At 32.6% G+C, this 24,980-nt stretch overlaps 2 protein-coding genes across 3 annotated transcripts in view; both read right to left on the reverse strand.

Annotated features, from left to right (window-relative positions):
• LOC126920897 (protein cortex-like) overlaps nt 1–2,202 on the reverse strand; it is a 250,975-nt gene extending 248,773 nt beyond the window's left edge. Inside the window, exon 1 of the mRNA XM_050731829.1 lies at nt 1,564–2,202. Within this exon, the coding sequence (XP_050587786.1) occupies nt 1,564–1,713 (150 nt within the window). The 5' untranslated portion in view covers nt 1,714–2,202. The remainder of the gene's footprint in view (nt 1–1,563) is intronic.
• A 1,864-nt stretch (nt 2,203–4,066) lies between these two features.
• LOC126920896 (poly(A)-specific ribonuclease PARN-like) lies at nt 4,067–23,066 on the reverse strand. Of its 2 annotated transcripts, none has more exons than XM_050731806.1 (12): nt 22,900–23,066; nt 20,226–20,439; nt 19,596–19,868; nt 19,238–19,520; nt 19,044–19,165; nt 18,734–18,960; nt 18,591–18,660; nt 18,466–18,521; nt 18,296–18,382; nt 18,004–18,196; nt 7,305–7,393; nt 4,067–4,771 (listed from the first exon to the last, which is right to left on the reverse strand). In XM_050731806.1, the coding sequence occupies exons 1-12, from the start codon at nt 22,916–22,918 to the stop codon at nt 4,680–4,682; spliced, it is 1,725 nt and encodes a 574-aa protein (XP_050587763.1). In that variant the 5' UTR covers nt 22,919–23,066; the 3' UTR covers nt 4,067–4,679. The 2 variants fall into 2 exon arrangements, 1 of the variants encoding a protein (XP_050587763.1); XR_007712140.1 differs by lacking the exons at nt 4,067–4,771; nt 7,305–7,393 and adding exons at nt 9,345–9,554; nt 9,780–9,921.
• Nucleotides 23,067–24,980: the final 1,914 nt, after the last annotated feature.

Here is a 24,980-nt window from a genome sequence, read left to right on the forward strand (position 1 = left end):
TTGAAAAACAACTCGAAAACGTATATTTCCCAGAAAAAGCGAGGAACTACTTTTGATCGTAATCAAACCAAATTTATGAAAAAACAGGCTCGAGTGCTCTTTTTCTTTCATTTTAGTTCTCGAGTCAGAACACAAATCGCAATGACAAGGCACAATTGTAGGATACTGCACAGTGTCACATAAATAAGCAAAAGCGACATAACTGTCCTCTATCGGTCACAATATGAAGTTAAATGAATAAGATCTTCATAATTGGCCGAAGAGTGTCTCTGCAACATTTTTATAACGATAATTCGACAATAGCGTTTTTCAATTTGTGTCAGTTTCCACGAAATGGCGCGATATGTATTTCCATGGTTTTTCAAGAGCTGTCTCGACGATTCGCCGCAAATCGCTCGTCTGCACAGAGCCTAACCTGGTAGAATACTGAAAGCCACTCATGAGATTTCACATTTGAAGTTGCAACATTTCTACATGCTTACTTGATTTGACAGTAAATCACAGATGAATGTTAGTATCGATCTTTTATCTTTTACAGTTGCTATTACGATCGGCAGTAAATATTCTATTTTATTACTCGGAAATTTTATCACCTACCAAATAAAATAAAAATTTATGTTTCCTACAATATTCGCACTATAATAATGCTTTGTTTTACACGCAGTATCAATTCGACGTTGTATATTGTTCTTGTACATCGATAAGGTATGTCTCGTGAAAATAAAAATGCAATTTGATTTCAGATGTGGAAAACTGTACGAGATCGTTTTGGATTTCGTTGAGGCAGGGTTGGGGTTTCTATGCGGCATGTGCCTTGCTTTTACAAATGCAATGCCCTTCGAAATCCCAAAAATGTCCAACGCTTGTCTACGCTACGAGAATACAATTAAAACAGCAAACTGTTACTCGATATAGCTCTAGTTCAAAGTTCAAACTTGAATACGTCCGCCGAAGATGCAATGGATATTTAATATGCAACAAATATTAAATATCGGGTTCTGTGTTTGAAGCAAAGAATTACGCTAATTCCATTTAAATAAAATATATTAGTTTCAACGATACATACATACAATAAATAAACAAGATATAATTATTTGTAGTATTTTAAGAAGTGAATTTTTAATAAATTTTTAAGTCAATCAACTACAGTTCCTTTATTCAGGATACTCGTTAACATACTTATTTAACGAATGATTAAAGTGTCAAATTGGATATTATACAGAAATTCCTATTGGTTATCACATTTTAAGATTGTTAAAATGAAGAACGTAAGTAAATAAAAAAGTATCCCAATTACCTTATTTATAAATCTATATTAAAGATTAATCGTATATTTAATAAACAGTAATCATTTAAATTAAAAGATAGTTATACTAATTAATAGTAAAAAATTGATCATCTATTTTATATATGTGTACATAATATATTTCACGGAATTAATTATTTTACATTCTAAAGTTTAATGTCATTTGTATACCCTAGATCCAGCAGAAAGTAGAATTATGATAATCTTTGCAACGACTGAACCAAATATAATAGAAAAATATCAAAGATATGACTCACCGGTTTGAAGTCTAGCAACCGTACTCGCGGGAATCTAACGCAGCTTCTGCGCCGTGGAGTCGCATCGATATTTTCATTCTCTTGATCCCGATGGATCCGAAAGTCCAATAACATTCTTCGCATTTTGAACGATCGCGAATCTTTGTCCATATAGATTAATCGTACACTTTCCAAAAAAGAACGTGCGTAAAATGATAGAAAACACGTACAACAATCACTGTGAAAATCACTATAAATTCCCGAGAAAACTGTCTTACTATCAAATAACTATGTATCTCGTACGAAACACAACGAACGAATCCTTCAATAAACTCTAATACACTATTCGATAAACATTCGAAGAAGCAATTTCGGGACGACAAATCGAACTGATCAAGTGGTACCAACTGAAATTAGTCACAACTGAACACAAGCAACCTTGCAAATACATACCGATTTTGCAATTATTGATATTTTATCGTTCGATAGCGAATCACTATTTAAACTTGAGGTATAAAACAACGTATCGTCAAATACTTAATTAGATAATCGTTAGAGTTAAACAGAAATCTTGCTACGTCGTAAAATTTGTTCGAAAGTATGGAGAAAAATATCGCGTACCGAACCACGCGCAGGACAACGTTCGACTGAATAGAATTTGACAACATTCGTGTACGTTACGTGCAAGGTCGCGCGTATTTGAAAATGTAAACATATGTAACGTATTCGACGATCCATAAAAAATTACGATTATTTTCGACGTCTGTTTATACCTTCGTTTTATCCCGGAGTGAAATCAAATATTTCCTATAATAATAGAGGGTAAGAAATAATTTCTATAGAAAATCTTGATTCTATTTCTATATCGCTTCTATATATAAGAGTTTACGTATGCATTTATATGAATTGTTACAAACTATTTTTTAATTTTGTGGCTTTTTACAAATTATTCTACAAGTAATATCTATGTATGTAACTGTTAAATGTTTAAAAATAGGACTTATCAATTAGAAAGATTACATTGATTTAATGTATTAGTAAATTAATAAAAAAAATATTATAATCAAATATTAAATTTATCAATAGGAACATATTTGTAATAATTAACCCATTCCTAACTCATTGTTCCATCTTTTTCGGTAAATCATTAATTTCTCAAAAAATCATTGAAGCCTTAACTTTCTTCGTAGGATTTTGTAATAATCGAATGAATCGATAATTTATACGTGCTAACAATAAACTTAACTAAGAAATAAAGTGGATGGAGTAATAATTTTCAATTACACATTCTCTTTAGTTTATCTAACGCTCGTAATAAAATAAAATTCCTTTCTCATTCATTACTCATTAGCATTGACTTTTCTTGCAGATATCAATTTTACAATCTTTCTAATTACTGGTTGTAAATTTTAACTGGAAATTCAAAGCGCAAAATAAGAGAAGATATTAGTTATAGGTATGACCTGATAATTTGCCTCCTGTGTCTAAGTCGATATTATTCCCATATCGTAAGTCGTAAAAGTACGCAGCAACTTGAATCAGGAACGTAAGCAGTGAACGTGTTAAATGGTGTTTTATTGCTTCAACAGACTCTAAGAAATGCTCGGTTTCAAATGCATGTAAATGTAATGAAATCTTTCGGATGCAAATCATACGTAAACCTAAATATTTATGAGGCTTGAACCTTTAATTTCTTATTAATATCTTAAAATTCTCGAATGATTCAGAATAGCATTGCAGGCAGATGCGAACACGTTAAAGAACGTTAATTGAACAGGATACACACGAGAAGTTTGTTAGAAACCACTGATTTTTTAGTTGGTTAGTAACTCTATAAAAGTTGCATTAAATAGTAGTATTTTAATGAACTACCAATGATATTTCCCGCGCAAATGGGAACTAGTTTATAAATATCAATTACTTCCATTTTTTGGTACAGGTTTGCGAAAGCATCGTGCAAGATATGATATGTATTTTATGATACAATAAACATAGAAACATACATATTCGAATTTTTCTCAGATAACACGATATGAGTAAAATATCAAATTTTTTAAGTTTCAAAGAAATGAACACATATACTTCTTTGCATGTGCTTTCTCTTAAAAACAAATAATCAAACAAAAGATACATAAATATCTACGGTATGTTATGAATTAGGCATTTAAAGTTCAATATATATGCAAATTGTCAGCTTCTAGAGAAAAATGACTTGCTTTAGAAAAAACACCGAGCGTTTTAATACATTGTAAAAGATACAATATCTTCTACGTGTTTAGAGAACCGAGAGCTTGATTACTTAATTAATATTTGTTAAATAGCTAAATATTTCAATATTTAAATAATATAACGAATGAGTAAAAGAATAATAATAACAAAATTATAAGTATCATTATATTATTAATAGATAATTTATATTATAAGTATTAAAAGTATCAAAGAAAAATTATAATCACTGATTATGAGTAGCGATGTTTATGAAAATATAGGGGGTTTTTCAAGAAATAAATAGCACGACGGAATGTCGATTTTCAGCAAGTGCTTTATTGTATTAATCCATTTAGTGTTACATTTGATAATAGACTATATGTAATCTGTTATATGTATAGAAAAAATATTTCGTCAAATCATATATTTATTCCAAAGTATTTAACAATATAAAGCAGTTTCGACATGAAACTAGATGCGTACATATCTGCGTCAAGCTATTTAGCTACATGTACAATTCACAGATCAGAATACATATATTTGTACTAATACATTGTGTTTAGTGAAAATATTTGATCTCATACGTATAAATATAAAATTCGATCAAAAATGCTAATTTACAGAATATAATGTTAATTTTTTGTTGACATGTTATTGCGATTCACTGTTTAATTTAGCCATTAAACGAAACAAGAGGATCAATCATCTATATTTTTAATCGTAAATGTTTAATGCTTTTAAGTGCGTAAAAAAAAAGAAATAGTGCCATGCAAAGTTTAAGTTACTATTGATATCATTATATTGATATTATGAACAAGAAATAAGATACAATCAAATACAGTCGAAATGTTTCAGCATTTTCCAACTTATTCACCGTCTCTCCACAGGACGATATGTTATAATGTGAGACTTGGCTCTTGTGAATAATGCTATTCCCAAGAGTCAGCCTCAGGGAATTTCTGCTTCGTTTTTCGTGCATCACCTACGTCCGTACGGTCCTTCCGCTTCCGGCGTCGTTTCCCTGTGCACATAACAAAAATCGGTTTATGCGCGACGACATAACCCTTCGAGTTCATTAGTTGGTACTAATACTTTATTTTTAATCGGCTACTTCATAGGTCAATTTATATAGTATTTCGACACATACACACAGAAAAAAAGAGAAATAAAACATATCACTAACGTGTTGTAAATTAGAAAATTTTCTATTTCACACAGTCATTCTTTTGAAACATTACAATATCATCATTAATATGAGACATAGCAAATGTGTTATAAAATATTCGGATGATTCATAGGCAACAGATCTTGTCTCGATACCACAGTTTTAATTCTACTAATCATTCCATTATAAAAAAATAAAGATTACAAAATTGTACGTATTTTAGCTGTCAATTTATGGAACTAGATATTGCTATTATACAGGTGAAATATAAAATAATTTTGTAAAATCCGACAATAAAAGTAGAATGAAGTATTTTGAGTAATTTCGTTCTATATTTTGTGATTTATGGTAAATATCACGAGTCGGTACAAATTTAAACAAAATTGAAATTTTTGTTTGAAAGCAGCGTAGAAGTTCGAATAATACAATTTCTTCTATCAATAAATACAATACCAATAAGTTAACAATTTAATCACAGAAATACAGTTACAAGTGACGACAATTTCATAAATTTTGCACATAACAAAATCGAAATTGTCTTTCACAGTGTATTGTCTTACAGTATGTAAATCGTTAATTACAAAGAATCTTCTTATATAAAGTGCAACAATTCTATATTTTCTTTCCTTAAGTAGGATGTAAGACTCATATATAAAAAAGAGTGTAAAAACTTTCTTAAATAAAATGTAAAAATGTAAATATATAAAATTCTTAGTTTATAAAAATGCCTCAAAAACGCATTCTGATAAATAACTTTCCTAAAAAGCGTATATCCATTCTTTTAATAATTATTAATTGCAAAAATCTTAAAGCACGTAGTTTTATAATATAAGGACTCTAATCGAACTTGATTATGATAATTATTATGATGTCATTATTCCACTTTTATGGAAACGATTTATATATCCGCTTTTTTTGAATGGTCATTAGTTAAATTATATACACAACGCCCAGCCATCGTGGAGAGGTAGATAGAGATTTCCTACGGTGAAGCAAAGTGTACAAAACAAACTTATTGCATATGAGACTTCGTTTTACAATCAGTAGATGTGTATCTGGATCAAATTTCGACAAAATCGTTTTCCTCGTAAACGAAGTTGCATATACAAACACTTTGTTCTGCATCTTTAACTTATCTTTATACGAGAAACCACCATTCGACTCGCTGCCACGATAGTTGAGACATTTTGTATATATCGTCACATGTAGTTTCAATTTCAGTTCCGTTGCATAATAATTGCAAGTTCTATACATTTATCAAATGAAATATTTTATAAAAACAAATGTATAAAATATTAAATACAAAAAAAAACATGATCATTAAATAATCACATATACTAACAATATAGCATAAAACAAGGATTCCCCTCCTTGATTGTATAGTACCCAGGGCCTCTTTTGAATTAAAAAATAAATATTTTCTAAAAACATGTCATCGAACTATTTATGCTTTAAAGTAGAAACAAATTAAGTAAATTTAAGGAATTGACGATCGAGCACCAGGAACAATCAACTATCGTTGCGTTGTCAACAGCATTATTCTTCGAAACTCGAGTAAAAATCACATTTCACTTCCTTCAATCCGTCTTAATCGCAATATAATAAAGAAAAATTATAGTAAAAACTTTTGCCAGCATGATAAACAAACATTTCCCTGTACTGAATCGTTTTTCAATCCGACTTGAATGAGAAGAATCAAAGAACAATTCTGAATCATTTTGTTTCTTATCATCTGGACAAAGTCTTTTTTTATCAAGCGCCAAGGTATTTTTTGATTTATAGAATTTCTCTACCACCATCGGCTTCGTTTTCGATTGTTTTTTGGTCCTGTTTCCTAGATGAGGACTAATTGAGGGGGACGAGACTTTACTAGACGTCTTTTTCGAGGAAAACGAAGATTCAACTGACGCTTCACATTCTTTATTTTTTGTCGAAACGGATGACTTTCTCTCAGGCAATTTATTATTGCTAGACGAAACAGTTTGCATTGATACAGATTGTTGACTCGTGCCTTTGTTAGAATTATGTTTCTTTGTTTTTCCCAGCTTACGATTGCTTGATATCAACGAATTATAACGATCGTCTTTGGCCGTGTTCGACGACTTAGTTTCAGTATTTTTTGAAACTTCCCTCGTGTCATCTACCTTGTAATCGTTATCAATTCTCGCGTTTTGTTTCATTATCGTGTCCTTCTTTTGTTCGTTCTGGAAATCCGTAGGCAAACTAAGGCTGTTCTTTAATTTGTTTTTCTGCTCGACCTTCATTTTCTCAAATAAGAGCGTCTCGGCGGCCTCGTGATAAATTCCACGGGGCCTCAACGTGGCTCTCGATCGTTCATGAGGATAGGAGCAAGGGATGATGGACTCTGATGATAATTCGAGGTCATTACCTGTGGCTACTTCCCAGCCATCGTCGTCCTTAGTAGTCTTCACGCCGTTCGTTGGCACGGAGTTTTCCCCTTTCTTCGGCGAGACAGCCCTACAATACAAAAAGTGCCAAAATAGACGCTATCCTCTTTGACATAACATTTTTTTATAAAAATTCTGACCTAAAAATTAGACGAATAAAATTTGTTACAAGACGTAAAGAGTTATTGGGAAATTCATTAAATGCCAAGGCAGAAATTGCATTAATGGTGAGTGTACGGAGGCACTTGTTCACCGCTACAAGTAAATACATAGTTATTCTATTTTTATATAAATTATCTTTTAGTGTGAGTTATTTTTATTTTTTCCGGTCATTTGCAAAATTTCAGAGTATCAACTCGACCCATGGACTTGATTCGCATATCGAATAGTTTATAGTCTACTATATACATTGAGACAGAGAATATACGAAGCAAAGGACGAAGAGAAATTTTTCTTTCGATCATCGAGGAACGTCAATTTTAAACAAGATTACAAATATCATACATGATCCAAACGTTTACAGCAATCAAACTAAACACTACTGTAAATGTATATACGTAGATACGAAATCCAAATAGCTAATTGACAGAACAACCGAGTCAAAGTTAGAATTCTATTATTCGTAAACCACGCGCGATATCGTACAATCAACGTTCCTTACATACACCATTTTGCAATCATTTTCGTGCAACCATATCCTGCTGTGTATCTGTCTAACTGTTGTAATATGTTAAGATATGTAAAATTTTCCATACGCAGGATACTGTGCTCGAACGTTCTCTGGTACAAGCCACGCGTATTTGTCGTGTTTACGTACGCATTTCGCGGTGCATAAAAAGGCGTCGATCTCTCTCCCGTGTACGCATTGTACAGATTATTTTTATAGCGAACGAGCACGATTACTGGGCAAAGTTTACGAAAAAAATAGATCAATCGCCTTTAGTCGTGCGCTATCGAGCATTAAAGAGTGGGATGAATTTATTCGGTGCACGTGTTGAAGCTTGCCGCGGAAATGTTACCGCAACTGTGACCACAACTTATGAATATGCAGCATCACGTGCGTGCATGCGGTGTACATCGTCGTTAAGTATGGCTGATCAGTGCAAGAATGTCAGATATCCTGTCAACTGGGAATTTTCTTCCAATCCGTGCCTTTCGCGAACATCAACCATGTCACCAGCTGGAATGGCTGAAGTTAACGAGTCTTCGAATCGCTACTTCTCCCCTTGCGTTAACGAACCTAACTCAGGATATATTTTGACTTTACGGTATTCACAAGACGGAACGGCTGCGTAAATTGTGCATTTTTATGGTTGTAAATCACGTTAAGATACTTTCTCTATTCTTGAACTTTGTCGAGGCTCAAACAGGTTTCGATGAAAACGTATACCTCGAAATCGAAAGGGTTTGATGCGGATTGCTATGAATCTGTAATAAGAGATCTTTTGTTGTTTTCGTTGAAATAAACGACGTGGATTCGAAACGTGCGAAATAATGATAAATTATACTAAATACGACACTTGCTTAATAATAAAAACAATAATAACAGTGAGCAACAACGATGCCGGCCGAGCAACCAAGAGTTGAGAATTTTTCTTCAGAACGAAAATACCAGTTCTTGAAGAGATAGAGAAGAAATGGTAAGATAAGAGACATTTAATGTAAAAGAAAGAAAGCAAGAGTAATGCGGGAAGACTTGGAGAAACTGAGAAAATAACAAATGAGAGAATCGAATGTAATCGAAAAGATCTAGACCTGATTGATATCTTGGAGATTATGAATAGAAAGTAAGGAAAGAATTAAGAAAAGTTAAAAGATTTTTAAATAGAAATAGAAATAATATCCTGGACAACAAATTTGTACAGAAATGATTAGATTGCCGTAGAAAAATCGTGACATGCGTACATAAAAAATAATATTTTTAAAAAGCGCAGGTAGATGATATAAACGATAAAGACCTTATGGCAGTGTTGTAATTGCGGCGCATGTTCCAGTTCAAAAATAAATTAAATTAGTATATATTCGTTCAAGTCTTGTTTTATTTTCAGAGAAATAATTCATTCTAGTAAAACATCTCGTTTACGATCTCCCTAAGATACGCAACGATTCGTATACCCGGTTCATTGCATCCCTTCCAACTGTACATAGCGAATCTCAGTCCGCGCAAGAAGTGCTCCATCTTGTGCATTGTTCCATTAAAACTAATCCTTTCGAAGGGATTGAAACGAATTCTGCAATAAAATGTTGCAATTATATATATAAACCCTTAAACAAGTAATCGCGCACAGCAATATATACTGTTAACGTCAAAGAAGTAATTGATTAATAACGTAAAATGGTCATATACGTTACAGTTGAGTTATTCATTTACGTTATTCAATATAAATTTTAGATTGCGAAAATACGAAAAGAGTTTCTGTAATTTACTGAATTTCGTAATTAAAAGGTCAACGCACCGTCAGGATGATATGATATTACTCCAGAAATGCAAAGAGGCTATCTTCGTGGAAAACGAAGAAATGATGTCTTTATCCTTTGAACAAGCTTTAATGTATTTATTGGAGGTACGATCCCATTGTCACAATACTGGCAGCAATCCTATGAGACAGACAGATCAGACTCGCTGGCAACACGGTATTAATAAGGCGCCCACGTGCCCGACCAATTACTACGTTCATAACTCTCGTCATTTCACGGAATGGTAACTGCGTTATAAGTACAAATACAACGAGTGACTGCCAAGCATTTTATTACATCCCAGACCGAAACCTTGAACTTTGTGCAGCGGATATGTATCTCGTATCTGTGTAAACTTCCGCGAAAGCATTGAATAACAAGGAATTCTATGCGAGTATGGCTCGAATTATTTCAGGACATTCCGATTATTATTCCGAAACTAGATATTCCCATTCGCGTTCGCCGGTTAATGCATGCGAACGTGTCTCGAATCGAGACAACGTGTTGCGTGTAAAGGGATGCGAGTTACGGCCCCCATAGTTTTTCAAGTATTCGTGACCATACGATATTATTGTCGATGAAAGTTTACAAATTCCGAAAGATTGACGATGATTTGATCAAAAGAACGAAGTGAGTTTAAATTTGTTAGGTACGACCATACAAGTTTCTTTTCTGATAAGATATTCGTTTATGTTTAATCTGAAACGCGAGCCTATACGTAAACAGGTAGATGTCCTGGAATTTTCAATAATATTTTAAACAGAGAATGCGATTCTATTTGAAAACTACAAGATGAGTTAAATTTCGTAATAAAAGATTTCTCAAACTTGTTTCGCTCCTTATGTTCTTCTCGTCAAATCAAAATACCTGAATTGTCTTTGATATTTGAAGGATTTTATGCGGATCTTCGCAACATAATTTCAAATGTAAAAAGAGGTTGATAGTAGGGTAGAGAAAAAATTAATTTCCCAGAATGCGAAATCGACTCGGAAATAACGCTAATGAGGTAGCAGCCCAGCGAGTATATATACTTTGAAGAAAAAGACAGTGAAAGAAGAAAATAAATTGCAAAAAGAAAAGAAAAATTGGAGGCATGTTAAACGCATTACAGCCGCGATCCCGAAGGCATAATACAGATACAGGGGCTGTGCTCGGATACAAGATATACTAGCTGCTCTAAAGTATTTGCATTATGCATGGAAATCTACTACCTCCTGCTAGGTGTAAGTACCTTTTTCAAACCACAAACATTATCTAGACGCATGAAAATATCATCAGATATTCCCATAAAGCCAACCCATTAGACGTCAATACTGTTTCTAACAGATATAATACGTCTCACTTTTTCGCTTATTTTCTCTGTCAATCTCATGCAACCCGATAACACGACATGATAACTTACATAAAACGCGTCTCGTTCTTCATTGGGGATGTTGACATCTTACTTAGAAAATACCGACACAACATTATAACTTCATCAAAGGTTTATGCCATACAGTTAAAATATAATGGAATTCCACGGAATCAAATGATACAAAAACATTATACTTTTATTAATACTCTACTAATTACCAATACTTCCTTTTCATTGAATCGGAGGAGAGCGCTCTACAAAACGTTAAAAGTCATACGGTTACGATGAAATAGGTAAAACGTTACGTTGCCTCCTCGAAAGCTAAAGAAACAAAGTGATGGTTCTTGTCTACCAAAATAACACTTCTGACCGCGCGAAGATTACTTACAATTAGATTGTACCGGCATGGCACTCGACGATCAGCGATCCTACAGCGTTATTACTGGCTTTTTCCGTAATAAGCCAATTTATCCCGAACGCGGTTGAATTTTAATCTTTTTCTAATCTGCGGCACTGGAAGAGGCTACGTATTGACCAGATCGGATCCACCGCTTCAAGGCAGGTAATTACGAGAGTGGTCGAGCGCGGTAACCTGTTTCATCGTGGCAATTAATATACACACGTGGAAGAATGGGACAATTTTTTTGGCCGCATTAGTAATGAAACATACGAGGCATAAATGAAATTTATTGAACAGTCGCGGAACGATCGAAGTATAAATTCGTGTCCCGTGGTTCGATAACCGTGTCGACCAAGTTCGACCTGCCTAATGGCCGTTCGACGTAATAAAAATCCTCACTGTTGCTACAACGTTCGCGTCGTTCGTACCACTTGCTGCATGGTGACGAGCAGGAATTTATTGCGATCAACTCACCGGCTCGATACCGACGCAACCGAAGTAGATGTCTAATAATCTCTTTAATAAACGAATTGCCGTTGCAATAAATAACATTTAATAGGCGTGCTACGTGCGATTCCTTTCGAAGGTGGGAAGTAATCTAGCTGGGCCGAGGGTTAATGTCCCGCCGCGCCGGTTGATATTAATAGCTTAATGCACAGCCGCACGGTGATCCGCCTCGTAAATCGTCATTACTTGCCGCGAATTGCTTCGATTCGCGGGCTGTCCATTGAAATCACCAGGGTGTAGTTACGCCGCCAGATATGCAAAGTGACCAGACTCTTCGTCACCGCTGTTTCTTGCGCGCACGAAGAAAAGTTTTAATTACACGCGGAGTAATGAGATATTACCGTCTGCTTTCATTTGCAGAGCAAATTATAATTTTAAACTGATAATACGTTGTTCGATTTGTTTTATTAACGTCCTCGCAATGCAAATGCCTACTTGCTCGATAATAAAATTATTAATGCGTTTTTAAAAGTATAATGTCAATAACATTTCCCTTTTAACTAACGTTACATAGAAAAACTGACATAATACGTTTCACTGCGCTCCGCCTGATCCTATTTACACTACGTTAACGAGTAATTAAGGATATACTACGGAATAAGTCGAACAAAAGTTAAAACTTGTTGCAGACGTTAACCGCATTTAACGATAATCGGACTAATATATTCGAATAACGTACGCTATATTTATTCTATTCGAGCATTGTAAGCTATTCAATTAATACAGCAACGTTATCTTTCTATAAACGAAAATGAATAATATAATTGAAAGTCCTTTGTACTATCAATTATAAAGGGTGGCACTTGTATCATTTTTTATTCTCATACCAACCACCTGCAAACCGATTACGCTACAACCAATTTTCGCGATACTTCGATAATAAAACAAACGTACAAATTTCCCTACAATCTGCACTTTCGCCCACCTTCGATTCACCACCTTGCCTCAAACCACTCAACTATAGGAACGAACCAGATGTAAAACCTAGAACAAACCCTATTTCAAAAGAATAATCACACACGACCAGTCTTTCTTGGTAAAGAGGAATAAACGAGACAAGCGACAATAACAAACAAGAGTACTCAAAATTAATAAAGCACCGCGAGGGTATCGAAACTACGTCCGTGGATAGGCGCGCGCAGTCACGGCACGCGAACCAACATCGTCGATAAATTACTGGTCGCGTACAGTGTTTCCGCGTGACACGAAAGCTTCGTCCGAAGGAAAGAAGCTTCTCGTGCACACGACCGAAGGATAGCTGGGGCACTCCAGAACGCGGCACCAGATAAAAGTCGCATGCGACACAGAAGCAGTCCGCGATGGTGTTGGCGCGCGTTTGCGGAGTGATGCATTGGTACCGCCAAGTGATATATGCTTATGGGGCATGCCAGAGTACCGAACACGCACATGCACACGCACACGCGCACTCATGCCCAACACTAGGTAAGAGATACACGTGCGTCCGGCTACGGCGTGTTCATTATGTACTTCGGCGAATCATAAAGCAGACGCGGAGGGCGAGTGAAAAAATGAAGGATTAAAGTCACGGAGAATTTTCCGACCGGATCCGAGCAACCACGTCGGAGAATGCAAAGAAATCAGACGAGTGCGTATGTGTGTGTTGAGGCCACGACTTTTCCGATCGATATGATTTAAATGGCGTTTTAAGAAAGCGAGATCCACTGAGAAAGAAAAAACGGCGCGCCGGTGTTCAACTCAAATTGTAATTTATACGGCTATTACCGGGCCACACGTTGACCATTATAAATTGTCGCTGTATCTGCTGGCGTTCTTATTTATAGTTGGCAAATAAATACCGCGATAATACGCCGCGGCCACGGCGTATTTGCGATTCTAATAGCCGTGCATTTAGCACGGCGCGGTACATTCGGGTAAACGCGAATGACGCATGGCGAGGGTAATTAAGCAATTACGGGAGTACAATGTTCTTGTCGCTCGGGGGAGAATAAATGTTCGCGTGCCGTCCTGGGATTGTAACGAGGAAAGTGATTTCGAATGGAATTAAATTCCTGTAACTTGTGCGCAGAGAGATGGTTTATTTTTCAGGGTGAATTTTTAAGTATTTATATAAACACTTGGGCTTAGAAATTGTAATTTTTAACGAGTTATGCTCAATGAAACGTGGATACAGCAGAAACTGAAGTTACTAGAAACGATCGATGTTAAGTATTTATTGATAACGAGGAGTATAAAGAATTAACTAAATTTGAATTTATGAAGATATAATAAATTAATAGAATTAATTAATTAATTAACCTTGTTTATAGAATAACGATGTTTATTTAAGAAGTTTCTGACGAACCTACAAAATCCAAAATACCGTTTATCAATGACCCGTTTGGTTTGATAAAAAATGCCTATGGTCAATGCAGGACGAGTTAAAAAGAAAATGAACAGAAATGTACAGCGATTCAACAGAGGCAGTAATTATCGTTAGAAATTTAGTAAAATTTTCTTAACTTGTCAAATTCAGAATTTTATGAATGCAAGGAAATGAAGAATCTCTAGAGATTTGTTTCACTCCTGAAATATTAAAATATAGAGTACGCACTTTACCGTGGATAGTTTGTATATACATTTTTGCACGTTTAAATGTGCTATAAATACACGAACATCCGCAGTCTAGTTATCATTAGTAGCTGTTATGTCTTCTCCCAGAGAACATAAAATCTTTCAAATTTCTTATAGATCATCAAAGTCTCGCGTCCTGAATTCTTGTACCTAACTAAATACATACTTAACGTTTTGTGTTGCATTAATTATGTACATAGCTGTCGAACGAATGAGTATCTTTAATCATTTCGTGCGATGTATAATAACGTTGATAATTCAACAGCGTAGTAACTAAACGGTAAAATGAACAGAAGAAACTGGTACAGGATACTCACCAACGAACTAGTTTGATTGCGAGCACATATGTAGCATTCTTTTTTTTTTTTTTTTTTTTTTTTTTAGTAAAGAAGTGTATCCTCCGATTCCAATTTGAGAATCCATCCGCAGTAGCTGTCCATGTGTCAGATGTAACTGATTCATACGCGCGCATTTGCATTGCGGTCGCGTCCTCGTCGAGCGACACGACACGTTATTCGAAGCGTGTTACATTATTCTAATCAAGACCCTAATACCAGCGTGCTTTTGCTTTTATTCGCACGTGGGCAATACGGCTCGTTTGTACTTGTAATGATCGCGATCGGGCAGGGCATTATATGTTGCCGCGGTTCGACTCTACGGGCGGTTTCGAGCTGTCTTTTCATTCCAAACAAACCATTTTCTCTCTAAATTTTCTCAAACATATCGGTTTATATAGTACAATTTAATACGGATAAGTTTTGTTCCACTGATCATTCTTAACTTGGTCACTAATAACCATAAGAGGTGCGTGTGATCTCAAACAAACAATAAAAAAGAAAAACATTCTCTCTATTTCCTTTCCTACTTTCCCAGGAAGAATTTCATAAAAACTTTGGGAAAACTAAATTAGATTTGGCTTATTATTTTATAAATTATAAAGTATTATGTATCTATATATGAGTAATCAACCGTTTTGGATATTACATGGAATATCTTGACGGTACTACGTTCGAGATATAAGGTTCCTAGTTAATCCACTGAATATAAAAATTGCTTAATTTGTAGAAAAAACACGATGAAGGACTTTATTTCTTTTAAATCTCCTGTTGCAAAAATATCAATATTAAGTACATTTTTAAATAAAAATTAATAATTAAATAAAATAATAAATAAATAAGGATATTATCTTTGATTAATCAACCAAATTGTAACCATTTTCCAATTTACCGTATAATAATAATTGTACTGATTAAGAGAATTATATATATATATATATATATATATATATATATATATATATATATATATATATATATATATTCGTTTTATCTATTTGGAACTGCATAACATTAGCTAATAACCAATTTCGTTAAATATATTTTAAAATATGTAGGGTAACATGAAGGTAAAAGAAAAGACATAATTTTCCTCCACCCTGTCCAACTCCTACAACATCGTCAAAAAGTCAAAGTTGATATATGATTTTTCGACCATATAATAACAAGTTTCCTCCTGGAATAATTTACAACATACCCATCTAAAACATATAATTAAGAAAGTCCAAGTTACTACTTGCTAAAGTACTTGTGTCTAACATTATATGAAACAACATTAATTCCCTCTTTCGATTTCATTCGTAAATCTCATAGGTTCATTAATCATAGCTTAGAAGTCATTTTTCAATACGCATCGATCAATTTATTGATACCCGCCAGATCGATACTCGATCGGTGCATCCGATAAGTTCCGTCGGCAAGGGCGAGGAACTCTGATTTACTGGCGACTTTAGCATCATGATGATCACGAGAAGGAACGAAGTGGCAAAGGAGTGGACGAAGAAAGAAGAAGCATCGAACGAACCAAGCACAAGAGAAAGAAGAAGAGTACAGGCGGCATGGGAAGCAGGAGAAAGAGGAAGTCAAGACACGCGTGTAACAAGCGTCGCTGGCATTAATTTAAAATGAGCTCTACGACCCTATGCAAATCTTTCGTGTACAGGAAATTCTAAGAAGTCAACTATAGCTTGAAACGTTGCCTCCCTCTGCTCATACACACCCCTTCTGTCCGCTTTGCGGCGATGCTCGCTTGAAATTATTATTGTGCACACGCGCAACTCATTCCGCAGTCTCCTATAACGCGTTAACTTCCTTCTTTTAAACTATGAAAGGCTACCTCTTGCCAGCGTTTAATATCCCGCATCCCGCAACATCAACAGTATCATCCTTGGCTAAGATAACTTATGACTAAGATGGACTGAGCTATGTGCCGCCACTCGTTACCATCATTATGCTCATTCATCGAAGATACCGCTGTAGATGTTCGCGACAAGCAATAAAATTAGTCGACAGAAATTACGGCGATTGAGCGAAATGCATGATCGAAAAGCAATAAATCAACGAGCCAAGAGGAAAAACAGTCGCAACTATCGAGAAGCTGAAAAATTAACGAAGGAAACTTGGTAATTTTATATCAACAGGCACAACATAATGCAACATAACATCTGCATAATATGTTGCCTTATGTGTTCAAAATTGGGGAGAAGTTTCATTTATATAAGATTCATAGGCGGTGTAGAGGAGATATTTAACACGTTTGCCATTATAGTGAATTAAAGCAATACGTTTACCGGATACTATGTTCTGTTTTTTGAATTATTACATATACGTACCATCATGTACAGGGTGTTCACGCTATTAGTAGTTTGGCCAATGTTTTTCTCAAACGGTAAACGATAAGTACGAGGAAAAAATGAAAGAGAAAGAAGATGAATGGTTGTAAATGAAATACGTATTCACGATAATACCTTTTTCGCAAGTGAAAAAATGCATGTTCATTTTGCAGTTGCACTATTTTTTCTTTTAATGAAAGGCTTCCCTTTTGTTTCCATAAATCGAATCTTTTTGTCATTCTACGAAAAAAGATAAATAGAGTAATATGGCCGAAAACTGATTAAACTCAAAGATATTTTAACTTTAATTTTGTAGAATTTATCATATGTAAGACAAAGAAAACGTAGATACAAGGGTACTCCATTTCATCTTTCCTTGTTTTTCATAAAGAGATATTATCGTGAATATGTAGTTCATTTAATACCATTCATCTTTTTTCTCTTTCATTTTTTCCTCATACTTATCATCTACGAGAAAAATACTGGGTACTAATAGCGTTAACAACCTGTATATAAAGATGAAAAATAAAATCTGAATATCACACATATGCTGATAGTGTGATGCTGGTAGTGAATATGTTAAAGATTATTCAAGTGTTGTTTATAGTTAAAAAACCTGTGATGTAAGAATAATTCATTAAGAATAAATTGTTTGATCTCAAACTAAAAAAATATATATGTATTCATTGTAATTATGCTTACTCATGCGAGGATAATTTCCGTTTACGATCTCCTGCGCCAACGATCACCCCTAGAGAAGCTTGATAATCAGCATACCTTTGAATCTTATAGGTATTCGTTTTACCTAGAATTTTCATTACTGCGTTAACTTGATCTCGACGGTGTAGTCCTATGTATGCAGACGTGTCATTTAACCATGACACATGCACACCTCCTGTAATAGTTATATCAATTACATTAAAATAATAGCATTTATATAAATGTTGGTGGTGATTATCGAGTAAATGAAAGAATTTTGTAACTTTATACTTACCAAATGGACTAAACAATTGAGATATATCATTAAACCTCCACTCTTTTGGGAATGTTATATGTAATATATGATCTCTATTTGGATTAGCTGACAAAGAAAACATATATTATTAATATAAGATTCATCTTAAAATATACGAATAAAAAGGTAAGATTTAAAATGATACTTACGATCTTCTCCGACAAGGTTTATATACGGAATATCTTTCAATCTTGCTATGAGGAGTCTATAATAAAATAATAAATTAGACACTATAATAGACATGATAAATGATATTAAATGTAATAACACCTACTTGTTTAGAAAAGGGTCGAGTAATGATGAATCCGATAAAACTATCGGCACTTTGGGGTTTTGTAAGGAACCTGAAAAAGAATATTTCTAGCGAAAAAAGGTTACAGATCGTGTTTTTAGGATAAAATCATGTCAGTTACTAACCAAGATAATTAGACAATGCAATGAAACATATTCCAGTTATATATGCATCGTAACCGGCCTCGTGACATTTTTCTGCCAGCGTTGAATAACTTCTGTCATCGATAGGTTCCACTTCTGTAATTTTAAACGGTGATTTACTAACTGTTTCTAGCAATATACCTAAATTCGACGATGGTACATTTTCCTTGAATTGCTGCGAATGGCAAATTATTTTTGTATCTAAAATTCTATAAAAAAAATATCATATATAATAATCATATTTATTAAGATACAACAGTAATATTCAGAAAAAAACGTGGGAAACTCTTACCTTGGAAATAGATCATGAAGAAGAGACTTAAATTCCAAATATGATTCTGGCAAATATCCAAAAAATTGATGTATTATATGACAGAGATCTAATAACATATTATGACCAACTAATAACTTTCCCTGAAATAAAAATATGTATCATTATAGATTACTTATTTACTTAATAAATTAAACACGATTAACAAAACGCACAGAATCTGAAATTTTTCTCATGAGTATACTTAATCCAACTGCATGTTGAATTTCTTCTCTTTCTCTCTCTCTTTTTTCAATCTCCCTTTGTTCTTCTTCTTTTTTAGTTCCTAATCTTTGTACAACGAGACTACATCCAAAATTCTCCACTCTACTTTCAATCCTCAATTTATTTGGCCACCTCAGCTTTGCTTCCTGATAAACTAGTCGTCTGATAAAAGCACTACACTTATCGATCACTAGTTCTTCTTCTTCAGAAGTGATGAATTCATCCATCTTTCTACTAAAATGGTTTTCAATTATATTTCGTTTATATTAATGATGGAGAAACGTTGTTTAAAATTAAAATTATTTTTACCAAATATCTTCGATCTGAGGCCTCTCAACATCCGAAATAGGCAAAATCTCTGTTTCATCCCTTATCTTTTGCTTTTCCTCCAATCGTTTGATCAATTTTTCTTCTTCGCTTGCTGTTAAGTAAGGAATGCCTAATTTGAAAAGTTTATTGAAGTCGAATTCTCGCGATGCTAAAAACGACATACAAGATGTCTGACACATAAATCTCAAATCGGTAGCTGTACGGTTTAGGGGTCGTGGGAAAACATAAAAATTGTATGACCGTTGATTGTACCTATAAAAAAAGAACGATTATATTAACACAAATCTGGAAATATATATAGATACGAACACCCCGTTAATAAGCAATCAGACATACAATCAGTTTATAATAGTAAATTAATATTATAGCTGCCGAAAATGTTGATACTTATTAACTGGATTATTAACTTAACTGAATAAAAAATTACTTTAATAAATTTTCAAATTAGCAAGAATATTTCGTACTTGAAAAATAATAGATATTTACAAAAATCTATTATATATGCTATATATTTATCTATCTAGTAAAATATTAATGCATGAAATTTTTATTTGAAAACATTTTATTCAGTTAAAACTGCAAAAGTGTTTATTAAGATCAACTTCGTACTTTTGAGTTTGTGTATTGAATGTAAATACAGAAAGGCCAAATTGTATGAGAAGAAAATCCATTGATCCCGATCTCAATTTTGCATAATACTGAGCAGGTGTGTCAAAGGCACCAGCATCAGGCCCTGAGTTCAGTCCTGTGAATTCACCATCAATGGCAAGGAATGTTCCATTTTTTATAACTTCGTCCAATTCCACAAGGACTTCTTGAAAATCTAAAAATTTTCAAAATTTTATTTGTATCAAACATTGCATTGATTTTAGTTACTTTATTTATATCCTACTTTATATATATTCGTGATGATTGAGAGAGGAATTTTTAGAGTTATTTATAGAATCATTATTAATTATTGATAACATTTATTATTATATTATATCTATCAATTAAGTATAACAACAAGGACGCATCTTGTTCATTTATGATAAATTATTATATGTATATATTAAATTTAAGTATAAAACTAGAAAAATATATTAATTTGAAACAGTAGTAATTCAATTTCGCGCTAATATACGGAAGGAACGTCTTCAGTGATCAAAGGTTGGTAGCATGTAGTGCTTTTAGAATTTTCAAATCTAACGCATTGGTCCGCGACACAGTGCAATAGTTATTGTTAAATTAGTGTAATAAATAAGTAATTAATCACTACACTATGTTATTTTTATAGTATTCTATGCAAAATAGTACTATGCATAAATAATTGTGACGAAATTTATGATGCGACGTTATAAAATGAATTCAACATTGCGTCCAGATGTAATACAGAAGCGCGGGATTTTTCTGAGAAAAAAGGTAACGTAAATTTTCAAATTGTGAAATATATATATGTATAAACTATATTTTCGTTTTCATACAAAGATTTTGTTTTCACACATACACTACATATACTTAGAAAATAACATTCAACATTTACTAAAGTAAATACTCGAGAATTTTTTCATTTCAAATAATTCCAACTAAAGATAAAGTACTAGCAGGCTCTGATCTGATTTGATCATTGTCATTGAAAAATTGAGAAAATTTATAAATAATGTTAATTTGAAGAATATCGCAATTTAACTCAGATAATAAATAAAAAGTCATTCATAAATGTAACACAAAATAAATTATATGAATTATTAAAACAATTTAATGAAACAACATAATCGCATTGAAAGTAATAGCTGTATAATTATATTAATCATTTAAATGCTTTAACGATACACTTGATAGATATAATCTTTTCTTCTTATCTAAATATACTTAATAAACTTGTATCCATGCAACAAGACATGATTAAAATAAAAATATTCTTTTGCAATAATAACAATTTGTCTTACTTAAATTTTGAAATATACAGATTGTGTAACCAACGTATCTATTTGTGATTAGTTTGATATTTTAAGAATAAAGATAATTAGCAATACCTAATGATGCATATATGTAAACAAAAAATAAAATTACATATAATACAATGTCAAGATATTTCGGATAAGCATAGTATTGAAAAATATTTTATTCATAGTTACTATCTAAATATTTTTAATTACTTATAATAGGAAATGGATCAGTCTATGAAGTGAAGAAAGCCATATTAATATAAAACATTAAACTTATATTTTCAGTTCCTGTAAATATATAAATTAAATTGAATCAAAAATTATAATATTCATATTTTCATTGTTTTAGCTACACTAAATCAGTATGACGTTGATATTATTTATAGATAGTTATCTAAGTCTAACCTTATATAACTATAACACAACTATATATCTTCCTTTTATATAAATGACATATAGTACATTGCCTAGTATATTAAATTCGGTTAATAGAGTTTATTATTTGCAATGATATTTTAGAAATACACAGTTATACAAAAATAGATAAATAGTATTATATTCAGAGATTGATTTTTAAATTTTTCATGGATATATATATATATATATATATATATACAGAAACAATGTTGTAAACTATATATATATATATAGTTTACAACATTGTTTCTGTAATATTACTATGTTATAATATCATTATGATAATGTTATTGTAATACTGTACATTGCTTTGATTTCTTTCTTGCATACTGTGATTGACGCTTACATTGCTGGATACTGCTGAACTCTTGCGATTGTAATGCATTTTGTTAAAAATACAATATTTTCTACCACGAATTCACAATAATTCCATCTGCAGCACTTTGTTTATTGCGCCAATTATATCTCAATAAACACTGCAATTTAATACATCCACTCCAAATCATATAAAACATCATAACCTAAAAAGCTGTAGATTACTTTTAAACAATCATATTAGTTATCAATATGTATAAAAAACATAATATTGTATAAAACGTTTCCACCAAAAGTTTATAAGTTACGTATGTAATATTGCAATTTCATAAAGTAGTAACAAAATTTTGTCAAAATGTATGCAGCAACAATAGCACGTCACGTGAAAAAGATAAATTTTGTTTTATGTTCAAATTTAATCTTTTCCTGATAACTGTTTACATTTTCACACGTTTAATTTTAAATAGACAATGTGTTCGTGTATAGAATCTTCATATTACAAATTAATTATAGAGAAACTACAATATCATAAATATAATTATAAATGTAATAATTATAAATAATCCCACTCTCAATCTTCATAAAAGCCGACAGTATAATGTTTATTTTTTACGATTACTCACTCAAAGAAGTCACTTCCATCTTCTTTTAACCTTGCTCTTACTTATCTACACAGAACTTACAACGGACATCTTCTATTTCTTTCCCGGAACTGAAATTAGACGCGAAAATTAACGGGGTCCATCGATCCTACACGATCTTCTCGTAGTTAACCACATTAAGTAAGTAAATTAGAATGAGGACTCTATAGATAAAAATATTATACATGGATTGCCATCTGGAGTATAACTGACATACTATTTCCTCACGCTGTATTTATTATGTTTGAAAACCTAACGTAACCTAATTATCGACGAGGTACAGAGTAGATAGTACATCACGGATCTGATACTTAATGCATTTTTGTGTCCCACGTTTTTGAGGTCATCATTTTCGTGTCACATGTGACGTTATCGACTCTGTATAGTACTAGCATAGACGAGATCTCGCTTGTGATACTAGTTTGAATGAAAAGTCTTTTATGAAATTCCATATGATATAATGAGTAAAATATAGAATAGCATATCTAATGATCGAATAATCGCAATGAAGTATAGAATTTTATATTTCTACAATACTTCAAACAGCACTACATACTATCAGAGAGGAAATATCCTCTCTCCTACATAGCTTTTAGAAATATTTAATCCGTATGTTTAGTAATTCAAAATTTTTTACCATTAGTGTTATTACCTGTCTATTTATGTTTTTCTTTTATAAAAAATAAATAAATATGCTATTAGAAATAGTACTTGATAAAAGATATTTCTATACTAATACTTTTTATTAGTTATGAAAGTTACTTACTACTATTATTTAATAAAGTGGAGCATGTATATTATTTTTGTTAGCTTCAAACATGTTAAAAGCATGATAACCAAATACAGATATAAGAAAATAAGAAAACATTTTCGAAATATGAATGTATAATATTGAATTTCAATAAAAATAAAAAACTACAATAATAAATAAAGTACAAAGGATCAGAATTACGTCCATGCTAGGATTATATTCAGTCACTGTACAATCAGGCAATATATTTCTTCATTTCCTATTACAAAGAAACGTTAAAAGTCTGTTTATATATTAAAAGATGAATATAGGTACCACTAGCGAGAAAAGAAAAGACATATCAGGCAATCTATAGTCGAATTCTAGAACTAAAATCACACGATATATACATTTCACATGACCACACTCATAAGTGACATTCCCTTATCTACGTTATTATTGATACATTGTTGATATTATTATAATATCACCCATAGAATTGTACTTATTGTATGTAACTAAAAAAATGACTTTCACTTTATACTAATGGGAAACTATTTTAAGATTTACTACTCATTTTCATATATTCAATAGATAGGATAGTTTGTTTTAAACAGAAATAGACATCTAGATCATAATATGATGATGGACAATTGCATATCATGAACGTTTCATGAAACCATATAACTCATTCCTAAAATAGCGTGCAAGAAAATCTATTCGAATAAAATTTAAGATAAATTGTATCCGATCAATCCTATAGCGAAATAACCGGATAGATTGTTCCAATGGGGCTGGAATCTTGGTACAATACTTTCACACGTATCTCGTCCTGTTCACCTTAAGCTTGAAAAATTCCGCTTTCTTTCCGACGAATCATTCAACTGGTAATTCTCTGAAATAAAAAGCATTTAACGATCTTTCAAAATGACTTGTACAGGTGTCGCAACGCTTCTCCTTAAAATGCAATCTATTTAAAGTAAGTCTACGTTTCCAGAGTTCGCGATCTTACATCGTAAATCACACTTGAGATATGAACAGCACATACTACTGTTAAGTACATAGTAACTACATTTCAATATCTTTAGCAACTTTTCTATTAAATTATAAAATATCTTTTAATCATATAGGAACAGAAAAACTAATATATGAATTTTTTAACAATGGGAAATTACGAATAATTTCCTTCAATTTTGTATGAATTTGAAATTGAAATTGAAATTTTGAAATTGCTTTTCTAGTCTTGAAATATGAAATCTAGTTACCTACGAACCCAAGAATTATATTAGGTATATCCTGTAGTTTGGAGTGTGTATGGACTGTATGAAGATAA

This window comes from Bombus affinis, chromosome 1 (assembly GCF_024516045.1).
Source record: "Bombus affinis isolate iyBomAffi1 chromosome 1, iyBomAffi1.2, whole genome shotgun sequence".
NCBI classification, from domain to species: domain Eukaryota; kingdom Metazoa; phylum Arthropoda; class Insecta; order Hymenoptera; family Apidae; genus Bombus; species Bombus affinis.

Excerpts from the sequence above, each read along its gene's own strand:
- LOC126920896 (XM_050731806.1), bottom strand. Across the intron at positions 18,522-18,590 it reads CTCGACCCTTTTCTAAACAA|ACTCCTCATAGCAAGATTGA; the intron begins GTAGGTGTTATT and ends ATTTTATTATAG. Across the intron at positions 18,197-18,295 it reads TCAATTGTTTAGTCCATTTG|GAGGTGTGCATGTGTCATGG; the intron begins GTAAGTATAAAG and ends TAACTATTACAG.